Raw genomic sequence first — 19,068 nt, 5'->3', positions numbered from 1 at the left:
TAGTTCCCGAACGTTTTGGCTCCCAAACGCTCCAAACCCGAAAGTGACTGTTCCGGTTTGTAAACTATTTTTGGAAACCAAATGTCTGGCAGGGTTTCTGCGGCTTCTGATTGGCTGCAGGAGCTTCCTACAGCCAATCAGAAACTGCGCTTTGGTTTCCAAATGTTTTGGAAGTAGAACGGACTTCCGGGACGGCTTCCAAGGTACGACTGTACTTATGTGATAACTGGGTTTGCTGCATGGAATGACTGTCATAGACCAGCTTTAATATGAAGTGTTTTCAAGTCATTATACTATCCACACGGCAATTGTAGTTGTTACTATTAAAGTGAATACGTGGAATTGTTAGCACCAGGACTAGTCATTAAAGATCATATGTTTAACTACGGTGGTGATTCTCACTTAACCTTTGCAAGCAATTTTCAGGGCGATAGCATTTCCAGATAATAGGCTTCCTACCAACATGATATAAACCCCAAATTAGTCTTCTGCTACTGCTAATAATCACATTGAAATTGTATATGAACCCTCTATGGGTTTCTCTTCAGCCTGTCTGTTGCCATCTGCCATGATGTGAACTTCAGCAGTGAGGAGTCTGCTGCACTTGTGTAAGCTCCTTACATGTTTTAGGACAGGGAAAGCTATTGTAGTGGTCTCCAGATGCTATGAACTACAACCCCCATAAGCCACAGCAAGCCTGGCCATCACTCAGGGATATTGGGAGTTGAAGCCCACAACATTGGGTTGGCTACTCCAGCTTTAGAACCCTTATTTAAATACATGTATTTGCAAAATAAAGCAAATTAGGGCTCTAATGTATGCGGGAAGCATACATGAGTGTAACAGGCTCTTGTAACAGTGTAAGTTACACTGTTACACTGAATGTAACTGTGCAGAAGGTTGCCTTTTTATATGCAGAGGACAGCGCTGGAGGGCATTGGGGGCAGGGAGGCAGTTACCAGTGGCGTACCGTGGGGGGTGCAGGGGGGGCTGGCCGCACCAGGCGCAACATCAGGGGGTTAGGGTTAGGGGGCGCAAATCCATGGGTTAGGGGGTACAAATTACTTGCCTTGCCCCGGGTGCTGACAACCCACGCTACGCCACTGGCAGTTACCTCAGCTTCCTCCTCTTTGCAATATCAATCTTGTAGGGAAAGAAACATCTGAAGACAGATTCTCTGTGTACAGTTTCTTCTGCTGATTATCAAAAGTTGACCAACGAAACTAAAGTGTAAGAATTTCGCAGCTAAAGTATTCCAGGTCCCTTTTAATACAGAACATGTTGGTTAACCAAAATCAAGCACGTGTGATTCCTACCTTTTTTAATTTTGCTGTGTGCGTTGCTTGTTTCAGTTGACTTACTGAATATAACAAGATGATCAAAACAAAAACCCTAGGTAATAATTAACATTAAAGCCAGAAAAGTCTCATCCAAATCGGGGGGGGGGGGGAGGAAGCTGACACTTGTGTTTTACTAGACCCCCAAACTCCAACAGGAGCAAGGCATTAATCAAACAATTAATTTTAATGTGCGGACATGTTGCCTCTGAGCAGAGCATAGGATTTTGTTTTGAGGACCAGAACCAGGTGAGCTTCTACATTTTTTAAAATCAGTCTCTGGTCATTCCAAGCTGATTTCATTTCAGCAGTCCAGTTTAAGAAGACAAGCTATTTTGTCATGACGATTGTTCAGTGCCCACTGGTGTGGTGGGGCAGAGCCACCAAGCCACCCTCCCCACACTAACTGCACTATCCCCCTATGTGAATGGGGTGGGAAGGCCATAGTGTGTTCATGCTGTATCTAATTTGGGGGCTCTCTCTCTTTCCTGTAGTTCTAATAGTAATACATGGCTTCTTAGCAAATATTGTTTTCCTTTCCCTCCCACATCTAGATGCCTTTGTCGGAGGGGTCATCGGCCTCATGTTTGCTTACATTTGCTACAGACAACACTACCCTCCGTTGGGTAACCTGTCTTGTCACAAGCCTTACGTCAGTCTGCTTGCTCAGACCGTGCTGAAGAAAGAAGAGGCGCCCACAGTGGATAATGCAACCAGCCTGCCTCTGGAAGGGATAACAGAAGGTCCAGTATGACTAATACACATGCAGGATGAACTTCTAGCCCTTTCATACATTCCGCCAATCCAAACTGGTCTCTCTGCATAACAAATGTCTCTTAAACAGCTGTGATTCTGCCATACCCCTCCCTTACTTTTCCATATCCTTTTCTTTCCCCTCACACACCTCTGTCCTGTGTATCCCACACCCTCTGTTCCATGCAAAAGCAATGATTGTTTAAGGGGACGAATACAGAACTAAGATCCGTGAGACGCCGCTCATGATTACTAATCTCTATTTACATGGCACTTCCAGCGTGCAGAGTGCTAGCTTATTCATACTTACCAACAGCCATCTGAGGCAGGTCATTATTATTCCCATTTTATAGATGGGTGGCAGAGGCTGGAAGAGAATGTCTTGCTCAAGGCCACCCAGTGAACCTGTGGCTGAGCTAGAACACGGATCAGGACCAACTCTTACTCGGATGGACCATATCGACTGCAAAGGGATTAAATATCTTCTGCTAAGAAGTTAAAGGCATTCTGAACTGTGATTGACACCACACCTTCTTTTCCGAAGGCATTCAGCATGTATCAAAAAGGTTTATTTCTTTTATGTCTCATAACTCTGTATGCGGTTACAAGAGCATTCTGCGTGTCTCCCAGTTGTCTAACACGTAGCAGTGCAAGTATCTTTGTGCTGTCCATCAAGTCTGGCAGCGTTCTTCTGTGCTGACTATAATGAAATGATGGTTTTAAATATACAAAAGAGCAGGAGCTGGAGGAGGCCAAGATTGCAGGCATCAGTCATTCCTGAGCAAGATGTCCACAGCACAGTTATGCAAAGACCTTGGAACTCTCAGCTGGCAATAACGTATATTGATAGGATCACTTGGACACTCTTAATATTAACACATTAGCGGAACGGTTTTTTCCTTTCCCTTGAGAGCATAATTTACATTCAAACTGAATAATTCATTGCCAAACAGCAAGTTGTAGTCCTTTTTTTAAAGAAACGAAACAAAAAAAACCTAACACGAAAAATATCCTGAATTGTGAAGGTGAAAAAAACAACACATTTTTGTGAATATGTGAGCTAGAGTCACATTAGTCTAATGGGTTTTTCTTTGTTTGTTTATTTTCTGGGGATTTTAATAGTTTGCCATTCATGGCAATCTGTTTTTGGGAAGATTGACTCTCCCTGCCCCCACCAACGCTATATTAACTTGTGTTATCTTCTGCATCTGCAATTCTGAATCTAGCACTTTCCCAAGTACCTTGTTTGCATAGCTGTCACGCTTCCCTTTTTTAAAGGGAAATTCCCTTATTCCGAATAGGATTCCTCGCAAGAAAAGGGAAAAGTTGATAGCTATGCTTGTTTGGGAGGCTGCTGTTATATTACTACAAGTGCATGCATGGGAGGGTGTGTGTGTGGCAGCACTCAGTGGCATATATGTTAACAATCGTAAACCTCATTTCAGAAGTCTGTGGCAAAAAGCGAGGACTCCCAGCCTAGCATGCTGCTTTGGTGAACTCCATAGCGACCCTTCACTCGTGTGCAGCCTTTCGCTTATGCAAGGTTGTTGGCAGTGTTCAAAGTATGAACTAGCCCACTGTATTTTGATAAGTACCTCAGGTTGTACCTCAGATTCGTGAACCTGCTGTGATATTTGACAGGGGTGCACAAGACTGCATCTACTGACAAAAAGGTTTATATCCTGTTCATTATTCCATCAGCCCCTCTTCAGATTTCAGATATCTCAGCAAAAACTCACAAAGTCATTGGCTACTGTTTGGTGTGGTGAATAACAAGTGGGCAGGATGACTCAAGGGAGATTTTTCTTTCTCCGGTCCCTCATTGCACACTGCGCACCCAGTGTTGGGAGCAATGCTCACAGCCTCAGGACATGAATACAACCATGTGGTCCAGGTTGCTGCCTTGTGCATCTTTTCCCCAGTCTAGTTAGGGATGCATCGGTGAAGGTCTCTGCCACCCTTATAGGAGTAGAGCAATATGTGGCGTATCCACATTCATTAATCTTTCCCTCCTTTATTTCTTCTTCTTCCATTAATTCTTTGTGCTAGTGTCATACTGCAGTGAAGTCATGTTCCTTTTGATGACAGAAAGAAAAACATGCCGTTGAATTCTTTATAAAAGCGTATTAGGGAAGAAGATGTTTTATGTAATAATCTGACAATGGGATTTTTTGGTTTGATCAGCTAGCTGGAATAACGGAGGCTGCTTTGATCAATGCTACCCATTATGGTGCTTTCAACTGGAAGGGATTGCTACCATAGCTATATTTACACCTAATGTGTGCCTGATGGACTAGGCTTTGGCCTAGTCTGTAATTTAACAAGTTCACATCCCCCTATAAAAACTGAGCATTTTCTTTGCCAATTTTTTCATATTTTGCAGGGGGGCAGGGGTTACCTGAAGGAAGTGATTGTTGGTTGACACCTATGATGTTTTGGGTCAGAGGTGAGAACAGATAACCCCCCTTTTTAAAATAGATCCATTGCACAGAGTCAAATAAAAAAATACCCAAAATGAGGATTGTATATACTGAAAATATACAATAAATTAGAATCACATTCTTTTAAAAGCCCTATAGAATTTAATAGGAAGAGACATTTGTGTTCCTGTGTGTGTGTTTTATGTAAATATATTGGGATGTAAAATATACTGTGGAGATATGGATCTTACACCTCTGTATGTATGAGAGAAAAGGAAATTATGAATGGGTGGAAAGTCAGAATAGTATCAGGATTCACTTTTCCTGAATATGCAATGACATAACTTTTGCCTACCTTATAGGGTTTGGGAAGTTTTGCAGTATTTCCCCCAATGATCAGATACTTACATATACTCTGAATCACGTGTCTTTACTGTCTTACTAGTGAAATTTTCACAATGGTCCTAGATCTATATTTTTGAGAGAGAAAAATTCTTACAGAATGAATTCTGTTATAGAGGTGCTCTAATTTTTTTATTCAGACATCTGTCTATGCATGAAACAAACTGTTCAAAACCTTAATATGTTATATGTGCCAACTATGGTTGGAGGAGGGACTGTGGGAATGTCCTGAAGAACACCCAAAGCCTTTGTCATGGGAACCGGCCTTTAAGCAGGAGGTGTTGCTGAACTTGCCCTGGGCTTAAAAAGCTTTCCTGGAGGTTTAGCTGCTCCTGTGCCTTCAGGTGTCCTGGTGAGACTAGCAGATCAGGCACAAGGTATCTCTCCAAAGGTCTGTTTTCCCTGCTTCATTTTCTTTGAGGCTGACCCCAATCTGCTATTGTACTACTCATACATGCCCTCCACCAATGTCACTATATTTGGGATAAAAACTGAAAGCTGCTGCACTGGCACATCTCAAGTTTCTGAACCAGGTGGAGCTTTGGAGGCTACCAAGTCAAGTTGACTGTATGGGAAACTTCAGGCCCAGGAGGCAATCTAGGCCTCTCTGTCTGTGGCCCTTGAGACCCCCTCTAGGCCATACATCCCCAAAGCCGAACCAGGCATGTTCCTTGAGTGTTTTGACTTGGCTGAAATATGTCATTGAGCTCTGGTATTGTGTCTTGATGGAGGATCGAGAGAGGTGTGTTAGTGTGAAGAAGCTAGCATACTGTATGAAGGTCAAATTCATGCTTGTTCCTTTTGCCACTTTTGCCTCTGGGCACTGATATGTGGCCCCCAGAAAGTTGCCCAGGTCGGTGAATGTGGCCCTCAAGCTCTGGCTTAATCCATATGTTTTTTTTGAAAAAACTTCTCATGGTGGCCCAGTTTATAGGAACAAACTGAACATGGTGTCCATTTCAAAAGCAAGAAAGCAACCTCTTGTAGCGAGCCATTTGTGCACCACAATTCACTATGCAGAGCATTTGACTTCCACCGTACCATTCCAAGCTCTCTTCTGTGGCTTGCAGTGTCAATAGCAAAATTGGCCTGGTCACTATGTAGAGCAGCTTCACTCTGCTGATTTGAATGTAGCCACTGTTCCAGTATGCATTTGGATCTTGGCTTGATGTTAAGGTATCATCAATCATTCTTAATTTTCCCCATAAATGTTCCCTCTTCCATAACAAAGCTGCCTTCCTAGTTTCCTCTCACAACAAGACTGAATGTTTCTAAGTGATGCATTAAATGCATTTTGTTCTGCCTAATTCTTAAAAATGAATGAAATACATGGGCTCTCCTCCAGAATGCTGTATGAACTCACCATGTCTTGGAAGAAGACATTCCTTCCTCCTCCAGCCATTTCCACCCATTTCCTTAAGATATAATTAGAAGACTTGCCAACCATTAAATGAATCCCGGCTAACCAGATTATAGAATGTGGCATTCAGTGCCACAAAAATATATCTATACTGCTAGATAAATAGTTGGGAGAGAGTTTGCAATGCGGCAAAAGAATGAAGTGTATTTAATGGAGGTAATTACACTGAGGGCCATAAAAGAATCCATGTAAAAGCTTTTGATTTTAATGTAATTAAAATTTACTGAGGATGTAATGATGTAAACCTTACGGAAATATCCAGAAGAGCTGCAGTTACTAGTGCAAGATGGTGAGGAAAAGGCATTTTTGTGGATCAGTGTCTTTTTAATTTTGTGCTTTTAATGTGAAGGAAATGTAAATGCTGTAATGCACCAATAAAAATGAACATGAATGTGGGAACTTTGTACATTGTGATGCTGTAATTTTTATTTTGTTGGCAAGAGACTTGGCTTTCTAAGCCCTACTGACTTCTGAATGTTGATAATGTTGTCAAGTAGCTGTCATCAAGCTGGTATTGGGAAGTACCCATGGCTGTCTCACAAAGGAAATGCCGTCTGTAATATTCCTTGAATCCCTAAATGATCTTATTTCTTTCCTTTTTATACAAGTCCTGCAATCCAATTTTCTGGTCATAGATTCAGCTTCATTCCTGTTTACCTCTCTACGTTCTGCCAAGAGAAACTGTGGTTTCTGTGATGCATGTGAGAGCGACTGATAGCATATGATGATATGATTCTGTGCATCCAAATGTTTGGCTTAGCAGAGATGGTATATTATGTCCTTTAACTGAAAGCAAGTAGCATCACATTCTTAGGGCCTAATCAACTCAGAGCAATAGATGCCTAGGTGACTTTGAATTATAGCTTCAGGGGAAAATGGAGAGAAAAGAAAGCCAGTAGGCTATAAACCAGGTTTTTAACACAGCTGCCTGGTTCAGTGGACACATTCAGGCTCTGGGTGTCTGTTTCTCTGGCAGTGAAACATGAATTATGATTCAGTCTTCTGCTTGTTTTTTTTTAAAGCAGAAGATGCTAAATTTTGGCTTCATTCATCCTAGCCCTGTTGCTGGTAAGTTTGTAGAACAGAAAACGCATAGATTAATTACAGGACAGTAGAGATTTGTCTCTAGTTTTGCATCTGTTTAATTTAGCACAAGAGATAGCCTATGTGGCTCCCTCCAGACATTGCAGACTCCTATCAGCCTCAGTCAGCATAACTAGTGGTTAGGGCAGATGGAAGTTGTGTCACAAAGCAGACGGAGGGCACCATATTGACTACCCTTGATGTATTATTATTATTATTATTATTATTATTATTATTATTATTATTTCAATTTATACACCGCCCTATACCCTGTATAATTGGTCATGGTTGGGGGACCTGTTTCCCTTCAGGTTTTTCTCGACTACAACTCCCATCATCCTTGATTATTGGCCATCCTAGTTGAGGCTGATGGGAGTATGAGTTGATGATATCTGAAGAGCCATAGATGCCCTACCCCTGATCAATAGTTTTGACAAAGCTAGTGCTATATTTACAAAGCACTTATTATAGCTTCAGGCAACCCAACTGCACAATTTATTTATTTTTGATAAGCGGTTCCCACATTCTCAAAGCAGTCCCTTTTCTGTTCCTAATTCTTATCCCTTATGCACAATAAAAATTCAACCGTAGCTATATTACACAATATTTTCTTGTTGGCAGCCATCAATGCATACTGAAATGACAATGTGTATATTGGCAGAAGTTACCTTCTGTGCATATAATAAGAACTCACTCAAAGAGAGCTTTTGGCACTCAGCAGATCTGTGCTATTTCATACAGTGGTACTCAATGCATTGGATAGCTGGTCGGATAACTGTGAGTAAAGTCTGGTTTAGTGGTATCATTGAAATTTGTATTTCTAGGTTCACATATATTAGTCTTGCAAGCATACAATACTCACCTGAAATACAAGGTAAGGATTATATATCCCATCATGTAATAGAAGCAGCCAATAATAGAGGCAAGAAGTGATGGCAAACTGAAGGAGGAAAAGGAACACACAGTCTCCCACTACAACTGTTCTGCTGCAATGTGTAAGGTACAATAATTGGGGGGAAGATTATTTTTGAGCCAATCCAGTTTAATCCATAGTGATTTCACCTATCACTAGTACTAAGATGAAGCCAATATGCTTGTATGAATCTCACAAGAGAAATTTCACTACTCTTATACTCATTGGATTTCTCCCAAAATCCCTTGCTTGCAAAGTTGCCTTGAAGGCTGACCATTCTGAAAGTCAGACACAGAATCTGTACTATGGAGCCTCAATTCCTTGGAGATGGCTCTGTGGGGGTGATGTCAAATAACATGTAATAAATGAACGGGAATCTCTGTCACTTTGGGTAATTTCAGACCTGGGATACTGATTTGAAACAAAACGTATGAAATAAGCCTTTTGGTGCCAGTTTGTTGTGGCTAACCTGTGGCAGAGGAGTATTTTCTTATATAGCTTAAATTTATATTTTGAGACAAAATGGTCTGGAGTTATCATCATCATCATCAAACCTTTTATTGGCATCACATACAAACATCCATAGTAAATCAATACAGAATTGTCACAGAACATTTGTCAAATGAAAAGAGGCAAAAAAGTCTTAATGTTACATCTCTAGGTCTCCAGCGAGATCAGACATCTGCAATGTGTTTCTGCAACAAAAAACCAAATAAAGCTATTTAGCCACTAATTTGGTGAGCTCCTGATCATTCCCCAGTAATAGAAAATGTATGACCTCCAACACTGGTTTCCATTTGGGGATGCAGAGTTGATCTAGAAACTGCTGGCGGAGATCAGCATATAGTTTACATTTAAGAACCATGTGAGTAAGAGTTTCCAGCAGGTGGTCTTCACATTGGCATATTCTTTCTCCTTCCAACATTCCTGAGAACCTACCCCAAAGGAGGTTTGACGGGTTTGAATTCAATATAATTATAATTAGTTTCATGTGCCCAAGAAAGTTGAAAGTAAAGAGGGGAACATGTTTTCTCTGCTGCTGCTGCTATTTCCTGGAGTTCAATGTCCCACAACCTAGTTTTATTATAGCCTTGGCAGATGGTGGAGGCATCAATCTCAAAAAGTTCCATTGACAGTCCAAGTTGCTGCACCTTTATGTTCAACTGTTGTAGCCCTGGGGAAAGAAAGAGGTCTGACAAGACTTCTCTGAGGAGAGGATCTTTGTCTAATGTGAGGTAGATGTTTAACCAACATAGAAGAAATCTCGCCCAGGCAATGGTCTCTACCTTGTGCTGACCGTCTGGAGTTATGGTGCAACTAGTTATATTATTTTTCCTAAGGAGATGAATGCTTGAAAATGGTCTTTAATAGAGTCTAGTCACTGCTTGAAATAGCGGTCAATGGTGATGATGTCCTAGGGTAAGTTACAGCAATATAAATATAGCATTAAAATAAATTTAAATCAAACCTAGAACGTGTCCTAAAAATATGTCTCCCAAGGTGTCAGAGGCCCAGGGTGAAGAGGTGTCAGCCACATCTAAGGAGGGAGCCAGTAAGTTCCTGAGAAATGTAGAGGTTAAGAGAAGAAGATCAAATGGAATAATATGAGGCATGAGAAAAAAAGGGGAAAAAAAGGAACTCCCTGTGAGGAGAATAAAGAGGGGGGAAAGCGTCTGAAGGGACTATGGGAGTGCTGGCAACAGATCCAAGAACATTTTCAGTATCAACTGGAGTCACTGCCAGAGGGGAGTACAAGCCTCCAGAGGAAGGATATCTTAAGAATGAAGAAACAAATGTAGAAGTATAAAGATGAGCTCTGTGACCCACTTAATACTCAGTTGTAAACGTCAGGACGGAGTGATGTCTTGAATATCACCAGGAGAATATAAAGTGATCTGGAAAGAATCAAAGGAGGGAAGGAAAGTCAATGTTTTGATTGCTTAATTCATTATTAGAATGTATAAAATGAAGCAGAATTTTTAGTCACAGCCACTCAGGGCCAAAGTACATGATATGTTAAATGCGTGAATGCAATAAACCTGTCTTGATTTTTGTTATTTGAAAAACATCCACCAGGGGTAGGGAAATGATGCTCGCCAATGGCAGCTTTTCTACCCAGCCAAATAGCAGCTACAGGGGAGTGCCCCCCCTTTTCATTTTTTTATCAAGACCACAGGGACAAAGGAGCAGCCTCATCCCTGTGCAAAATGGCCCTGATCCTTATCCCCCCCCCACTCCACACAGCTGCTATTTAAATAAGGAAAATCAGAGGCATTCTTGTCTAGTTGGACCCTCAATTTATTTCCTTTCCCACCATAAGGCTAATGGCTCTATTGGATCATGAAAAAGCTCTCGTCATCCTCATTATGTAGCAATTGTAAATATTGTCCATAGAAAAACCCAAGAAAATAAATGTTATGTCCTTGGAGAAATCTTCCAAGTTCCATCTGAACACAAATATCATAATATGATGTTTGCAGTGCAACATAAAAACCTGGTAAAGCTCTCCCTACTGAGATCCACAAAGGAGACTATTATGCTGAGCCTACTGACATTTTACTGGGGGGGGGGGGGAAGAGTTGAAAATAAAAAGGTACATTTGATTTTTTTAAAAAAAGATTTATTTTCCCCCTTGGGAAAAGAGTACCCAAGCAGCATGAAACATTTAAATGTAAAGTATTTGATTTAAATTGCTACGTACTTGGAGATTATGTCAGCCATTTTCTGCTGGAGAGAGCCACTGCTGCTCATATCTGACATGCTAGCACACTCTTAACTACCCAGCTTTTTCCTCCAAAACAAATACAGTGGTACCTCGGGTTACATACGCTTCAGGTTACAGACACCACTAACCCAGAAATAGTGCTTCAGGTTAAGAACTTTGCTTCAGGATGAGAACAGATATCGTGCTCTGGCGGCGTGGCAGCAGCAGGAGGCCCCATTAGCTAAAGTGGTGCTTCAGGTTAAGAACAGTTTCAGGTTAAGTACAGACCTCCGGAACGAATTAAGCACTTAACCTGAGGTACCACTGTACCTCAGATAGCACATGAACCTTTTTCTTTTCTTTAAACGGTTTATCTACAATGCTTCCCCCTTTTATCTTTGTAAGGGAGCAAGCTACTGAAAAGGAACCTGGCCTATGACTGTTGAACAAGAACGCAAGGTGAGTCCTCCTGGATCAGACCAAAGGAATATATACTGCAGGGAAGCCCACAGGCAGATTGTGATGGCAGTTCCTCAGTGCCTAGTCTTCAGTTGTCTCTGGTCCTTGGGGAAGTACACAGCCATCATGAGCAGTAGCCATTGACAGCCATGTCCTGCACAAACTTGCCTACTGCGCCTAGGCATGGACAAAAATGTAGCTCAGTATGCATCTAAAGCCAAATCTATAAAATTTGCACTTTACAAAACAGTGCACAAATTGAAACACAACTATCCTTTGAAATTTGCACTTATCTGAGTTTTATGATACAGTTCTCCAACCAAACCACTTTTTACAGAAATCCATGTCTTTAAGGAAAGTGTGGGTAGAAATGAAGATATTAGTGGAAATAACCCACACCAATGCATTCTATTAGGGGAATTTGCTTGTAAAGATTTGTACACTGATCCACAGAAACATGCATTCATTAGGAGAAATTTGCACTGAAACACTAATGAAATTTCATGAGGATTTTTTAAAAAATCAAATATCACTGCAAAATGTGGAGAACTGAATTTAAGATTGTAAGAATGAAAAACAGAGGGAGCCAAAAATGGCACATTCTTCTATCCCTAAGTGTGCCCAACTGTTTTTCCATGCTACAAACTATTAAAGGAGGAATATAGGACAGACCAAGGGACGCGGGTGGTGCTGTGGGTTAAGCCACAGAGCCTAGGACTTGCCAATCAGAAGATTGGCGGTTCGAATCCCCGCAATGGGGTGAGCTCCCATTACTGGTCCCTGCTCCTGCCAACCTAGCAGTTCGAAAGCATGTCAAAGTGCAAGTAGATAAATAGGTATCGCTCTGGTGGGAAGGTAAACGGCGTTTCTGTGCACTGCTCTGGTTTGCCAGAAGCGGCTTAGTCATGCTGGCCACATGACCTGGAAGCTGTACTCGGCCCATCGGCCAATAAAGCGAGATGAGCGCCGCAACCCCAGAGTCAGCCACGGCTGGACCTAATGGCCAGGTGTACCTTTACCTTTACCTTTATAGGAGAGACCAAGATATGTTTTGCCCATTTAAGACCGGGAAGTCATTTCTCTACCATAGAGAGAAGGTAGTTATCTCCCTCCAAAGATTATTCCATCCATCTGGGAGTTATAAGAAGTATTTGGAAGTTGTAGCATTCTAGCAGCTGTGAAACGACAGGTCCAGATGAGCTCATTTCCTCCACGCATACGAGTAGAAAATGTTCTAATGAAGCTAGCATTATGTATCCACCTAGCTTCCCTTTGGATATTGAAACAGAAGCACTTCAGGAAAGAAATACCTCTATGAACATATGTCACCGCTTCTGTAAATCTCCTCGGCTGAGAAAATATTTGCTTGCTGGAGAAATTAGCACAAACTACTGATTACTTTATTCACAGGAGCTGCTGCCAGCTACATAGTAGGAACAAAGATACTTCTTTCTACAGATGTTCCAGTGGTGTCTCAGTTTTCTTTCAGTTTCATGTCAAGAAGTTACCAAACACTCAGTTGTTAATGGTATATTATGTAGCCGCCCTGAGCCCGGCCTTGGCTGGGGAGGGCGGGGTATAAATAAAAATTATTATTATTATTACATTCTGGAATACTATATTAGGGCTACAATCTTCTGCCTATCTTATCTTATCTAAACATAATGTAAATATTTTCAGTGGCCAAATAGATGGAAGATAGAAAAAACATACATCTTGATTATATGGGAGGAACAATTTTATTAGCTGTAATAGGCTTTGTTGAGTCATCTCAAACACACACACACACACACCAAAAAAAACCCAAAAAACTGGGGAGACCCAACCTGAGTCAATTCGTTGCAGTGCTAATGTTTTGTTTAGGCTTTTAAAATTCTATACAGTAAGGAGCGTTTTGGGGGAAGGTTTATGCGGGGGGGGGGGGAGAGAGAAGAGAGTCTCACCGGAAACATTACCCTCCCAAAACTCCACAAACAAAAAATATATTAACATCAGAGATTGCTCCCAGTTCTGTAGGCCCTAGAATAGGCATAGGCAAACTTGGCCATCCAGATGTTTTGGGACTACAACTCCCATCATCCCTAGCTAACAGGACCAGTGGTCAGGGATGAGGGGAATTGTAGTCCCAAAACATCTAGAGGGCCGAGTTTGCCTATGCCTGCTGTAGAACTTTGGATCTTGTAATCAAGCAATGATATTTTAAGCTCCCATTAAGCTACCACAGCTGTTTGATTCTCATTTGTTAAAAGTACCACGAAATGTGACATTTGAAAAGGAAGAAGGGGATAGAAAAGGCACCGTCTTTCTCCACTCCCTCAGGACGGTCTTTGTCCTAATGAAACGATACCTCAAGTCCTATTGCATGAAATGTAGTCACTCGGTAAAATAATTAGTGTGTGGGTTTTATTGGGTACCACCTGCTCAAAATTGCCAGTCGTGTGGCATTTTTATAATGAGGAAATTAAACCTTGTTATTCCATAGCTTCTCTCTGCGTCCGTAGGTGGCAAATACAATCCTGAAGAAAATGTGTTTTTCCTTCATTGCTGCCAATTTACAATTCTATTAGTCTGCTGGTCTGTTGCCTTTCATAGGCCTGGTCATTTCCTCCACAGACCTCTCTGCATCCAGTCACTGATTTGGCTGTAGAAATCTCATTCCTAAAGCATCACCAGAATAACTTCTCGCCAAGTGACCCCCTGGCACCTTGGACCAGTGTGTTCCCACCCCCTTCCAACCTGTGCATTTGCTATGTCAGGTTGATAATTAGAAAGTTCTTCACATCCCCTCTAATCTCTTCCCCCAATTAAGTAATTTCATGTCTAGGCTGATACTAGGAAGTCATCGAGGAACCAGCTATTACAATTAAGTAATTTGATTACAGAACTATAAATTGGATAAGCTGTTTGCTGAAGAAGTATCAGGTCAAAGCTCCATATGCTATTCTTTTTTCATATTTCTATTTTTAAAGTTTTTCATACAAACATAACATCACAAAAATAATAAGGACAACACAATATCAGGAGAGTACAGATATTAATATTAGAGTACTGTAGTTGTTAAGCTATAATTTTGAGACTAATAGATAATTGAGAGGGGAAGTAATTAACTAAACAGTTAACCAAAGCCAATGGCTCTAGGCTTCCATGTATCCCAGGTGGTGTAAAGGTTTATATATATATATATATATTAGATTCAATAAAAAAATTTCTCCAAATATATCTACTTTAATTCTTTTCCTGATTGCTTGCAGCTTATTTGTTAATTCTTCCATCAGCTCTGTAGTCCACATTTCTTGATATTGTATTTCTAATCAATTTAAATGTGATGTTTTCCAATTTGTTTGTGGTTGTTAATCTGGCAGCAGTTAATAGCACAGCAACCAAATCCTCGAATGCATGGCTCTCTTCACGTGGTCCTTATGGCAAAAGCAGCTTTGTCCTTCTTCAGCTTCTGCACATCGGATATTCAGAAAATTGGAGATTACCAACTTACATTCTCTTTTGTCCCTTTTCTGCAGAGTTGTGATTCAATGAAAATATGAGATTTGGGAGTTGATCGCAGTGTTTGGTATATTTATATAACACTCCTCTAGAGGTTTACTTGGAGGTAAGTCTCACTGCACTCAGTGGGGCTTCCAGGCCTGTGCATGTAGCAGGGGCAGGGAATAAATGCTAAAGAATGGTTTTTAAGCCAACAACTCCTATTCAGTACATGCTGAACACTGAACTCTCCTCAACACTATTATATTTGAAATATCCTTCCTGTGAGATGCTATCTCGTGCATCAGATTGCTTTCTTTCCTACCCTATCTTGTTTCTCATTTAATCAGCATTGCAAGCTATTTATGTACAAACCATCAATTTCATTCTGATCATTGGAAGTCACTATCTTTATTAGTGTCCACTATATAATAACATGACAGAAAGTGGCAAGGGAAATAAACTACATGGAAACACAATTCAGTACAGAAATTTCCTTGTGTATGCTCTCTTTTCAAAAAAGAATCGCTGGGATTTCTCTCTCTCCCTCTTTCTCTCTGCCATCTTTTAATGCAAGGGCAAGGTTGCTGCCACCCTGCTACAATAGATTTAAAAAGAGATGCTTACCCTACCTTTCATTAAAAGGAAACAGAATGTTCCGTTGTCAAAGAGGCTAAATAGTGGATTCTGAAAGCACGTTTTCAACATTGCTAACTTGTATCAACTTGTATCAAGTGTTGACAGGGTGCAAAAATATTCACCAAGCCTCATTAAGTGAAACATCGGTCTGGTTTCAGAACTGCTTACACATTTTAAGATTTCTTTTTACTCCCCCTAGGGCCAGAAACCTGCCTTAAAATAGAATATAATAAAGCTGAGATTTTCAGTGATTTACATTGCAGTCTTATACATATTTACATGGGTGTAAGTGCCATTGGGTTCAGTGTAGGCACTGAGTTCTGTGTCCCTTGGGCTGCACTATTACAGTACAATTTTATGCATGCTTGCTCAGAACAGAACTAAGTATCAACTGCTTTCATTGTGCAGGAAAGTATGCATAGGATTGCAGCTCTAGGTAATGATCTGGAGTCCACCTGTTGCATGGTGTGCACAAGACTTAAAAAATACTATTTTTTCTTTCATTGAGGTTTCCAAGAGTTGCATCCCAGAATTGAATTGGTACAGTATATATTTCTTACTAAACCTCGCCGTGACTAAGTTTCAGTGTACGAGTCCCAGCAGCCCAGATAGCTCTTTTACTTCTAGGTGAGATACCAAGCTGAAAAAGCAAGGAAACACGTTTCTGACAACTTTATTTGTGAATTCTAAAAAAGTAGTGTGCTGGCCTGCTAGAGTATAAATGATACTGGTCCAATGAAACAAATGGAACAGCTTTGTTGCAACCAACAACAGGATTAAAAGAGCAATGCGACGCGTGCATTTTCAAAAGCAAGACCAGACCATTGGATTTAATGGTGCTTACTCACAAGTAACCGGGCATAGGATTGCAGCTTTAGTCAAGGTAGACTTTACCTAGACTGTGGGTGTTTATAAAAGAGTCTTGCTAATATTGCAGCAGCAGCTTTTATTGACTTAATCAGATGTTGTGAGAATAAAATGAAGAGAGGGAGAACCATGTATATAGTGCCTTAAGCTATAAATTTAAAATAAAATGCACGTGGTGATATAGATGGCAACCTGTTATTTCTCATTCATTTATATGTAAACCACTTAATCATAAAATAACTTAAAAAGCTGTTTAAAAAGGTGGACAGAAGTACATAAAGAGTATGTTTACATAAAGAGTATGTTTAGAACAAAAATTTATTTTGCCACAACATATATATATTAGTTTTTAACTACCGTAGGATACTTTGTTGACTTTGCTAGCATCCACTGTGAGGTGACATCCAGAAATATAATAGTATGCAAGAGCTAGATCTGGCACACTAGAGATGATGTTGTTGTTGTTTAGTCATTTAGTCGTGCCCAACTCTTCGTGACTCCATGGACCAGAGCACACCAGGCACTCCTGTCTTCCACTGCCTTCCGCAGTTTGGTCAAACTCATGCCGGTAGCTTTGTGAACACTATCCAACCATCTCGTCCTCTGTTGTCCCCATCTCCTTGTGCCCCCCATCTTTCCCAACACATGGGACTCTCAAGAGTCTCCTCCAGCACCATAATTCAAAAGCATCAATTCTTCGGCGATCAGACTTCTTTATGGTCCAGCTCTCACTTCCATACATCACTACTGGGAAAACCATAGCTTTTACTATACGGTGATGTCTCTGCTTTTTAAGATGCTGTCTAGGTTTGTCATTGCTTTTCTCCCAAGAAGCAGGCGTCTTTTAATTTCGTGGCTGCTGTCACCATCTGCAGTGATCATGGAGCCCAAGAAAGTAAAATCTCTCACTGCCTCCATTTCTTCCCCTTCTATTTGCCAGGAGGTGATGGGACCAGTGGCCATGATCTTCGTTTTGTTGTTGTTGAGCTTCAAACCATATTTTGCGCTCTCCTCTTTCACCCTCATTCAAAGATTCTTTAATTCCTCCTCACTTTCTGCCATCAATGTTGTGTCATCTGAGGTTGTTGAGATAGGTTTCAATAATAGAGATAGGTTTCAATAATCTTAAAGTGTATGTTCCAATCAGTTGTATATGGGTCCAAAGAACTATTGGAAGTAGAATTCATGGACTTCTCAATGCTCAATAAGATATCAGATTATTTTTCTTTAACCAGAAGCCCCTGCCCTCTCATATCTCTAACAACTATTAAAAGTCTTGACAGTTTCAAAAGTGGTTCGCTATGTGGTAGAGAGTATTGTTTTCTCCTGAACTCAGTCCCAAAGCTTGGGAAGATGGAACTACCAATGCAGCTATCGGGATTCTGACCTGGTTGAGGTGGTTGGAACATAATTAAGCAGAAAGACTTAGAAATTATTTAGTGGAGCTTGCCAGCGTTGGCCTCCATGGAAGTGGCCCATTTTTGTTGCTTGCTCTTCTCCCACTCCACGAGGAACTACTCTTTCTCATTCTATAAAGCACTTGCCTAATTCCACCAGACAAACATCTGAGACTTGTGGGGTTCTGTGGAAATGATAAATGAGCTGGAACCCTTGAGCGAAGCTGTGATAGGAGGAATGACTGCATAGGTGGTACTTTGCCTCTGAAATATTTATTACCCAGAAAATTCAACTAGAAGAAATGTACCCTCAGGAGTTATAGAGCACACATGCCCAGAATTTTAATACCTTTTGCTAATGCAGTCACCGGGTCTGTGGGCTGCCCCAGAGAATCCAAGTTTGGCTCCCACTCCTTGCATATCAGGGTGAATTACTTAAATCTTTGAAAGTACAATGCACAGCTGTAGCTTCATAGTACTTTTTTTAAAGCTTCTGAGCATGTCCATGTTTATATAACTATAAATGTGAGTTACTCACTATAGATGTGTAGGAAAATGAACAGAACATAGGCAGATAGCAGATAACCGCATTCTTATTTGTGCAACAGCATGTGTCATGTGGGGTTGCTGCAACTGAGCTTGATTTTTGCTGCTAACCTACCCTCTCTTCCTCACTGAGCATTATTCAGACATAGGAAAGTGTTTTATATAAGGTCAGGTTATTTGACCATCTTGTTCAGTACTGTCTACTCTGACTCTCAGTGGTTTTCCAGGTTCTTGAGGAGTTTTGCTGGCTGTCTTCAATAGGAAACATGGTGTTTGCTTTGCTGTTCCATGCATGTGTTGAAAGTCCAACTCAGAATGGTCCATAAAGGTAGGATTAACTGACCTTTTTGTGTGTCATGGAGGACAGGTTGTGGGATAAAGACAAGACCATTACTACCCTTTCATCTTAAGCAGCATGGCTGATGGGCTCATTTCACAGAATTGTACAGTTGCTAGGGGTCTCAAAGATCATCTGGTCCAGGTTCTCATGCAAGAAATCCACCACTACAGCATCCCTACTAAATGAACATCTAACCTCTGCTTGAAAACCTGTAGTGAAGGAGAATCCACTACTTTCAGAGGCAGCATGTGCCAATGTCAAATATTTATACTGTCAGGAAGTTCTTCATAATGTTCAGTCTAAATCCT

The 19,068-nt window shown here is 40.9% G+C and overlaps 1 protein-coding gene across 2 annotated transcripts in view; it reads left to right on the top strand.

The window, feature by feature from the left end:
- The window catches only part of PLPP4 (phospholipid phosphatase 4), an 88,957-nt gene extending 82,230 nt beyond the window's left edge, over positions 1-6,727 (top strand). The window contains exons 7-8 of one of the 2 annotated variants that reach the window (XM_083741504.1): positions 1,892-2,080; positions 2,444-6,727. In XM_083741504.1, the coding sequence (XP_083597630.1) occupies positions 1,892-2,080; positions 2,444-2,493 (239 nt within the window). In that variant the 3' untranslated portion in view covers positions 2,494-6,727. Of the gene's footprint in view, positions 1-1,891 lie in introns of both variants that reach the window. The other variant, XM_083741505.1, reaches the window with a different exon arrangement.
- The last annotated feature ends 12,341 nt before the right edge of the window (positions 6,728-19,068 follow it).

The sequence above is a fragment of the Podarcis gaigeae genome, assembly GCF_964106915.1.
Source record: "Podarcis gaigeae genome assembly, chromosome: 5".
Taxonomy (NCBI): Eukaryota; Metazoa; Chordata; class Lepidosauria; order Squamata; family Lacertidae; genus Podarcis; species Podarcis gaigeae.
Note: the sequence above shows the minus strand (reverse complement) of the source record. Positions and strands in the feature narration are given on the sequence as shown.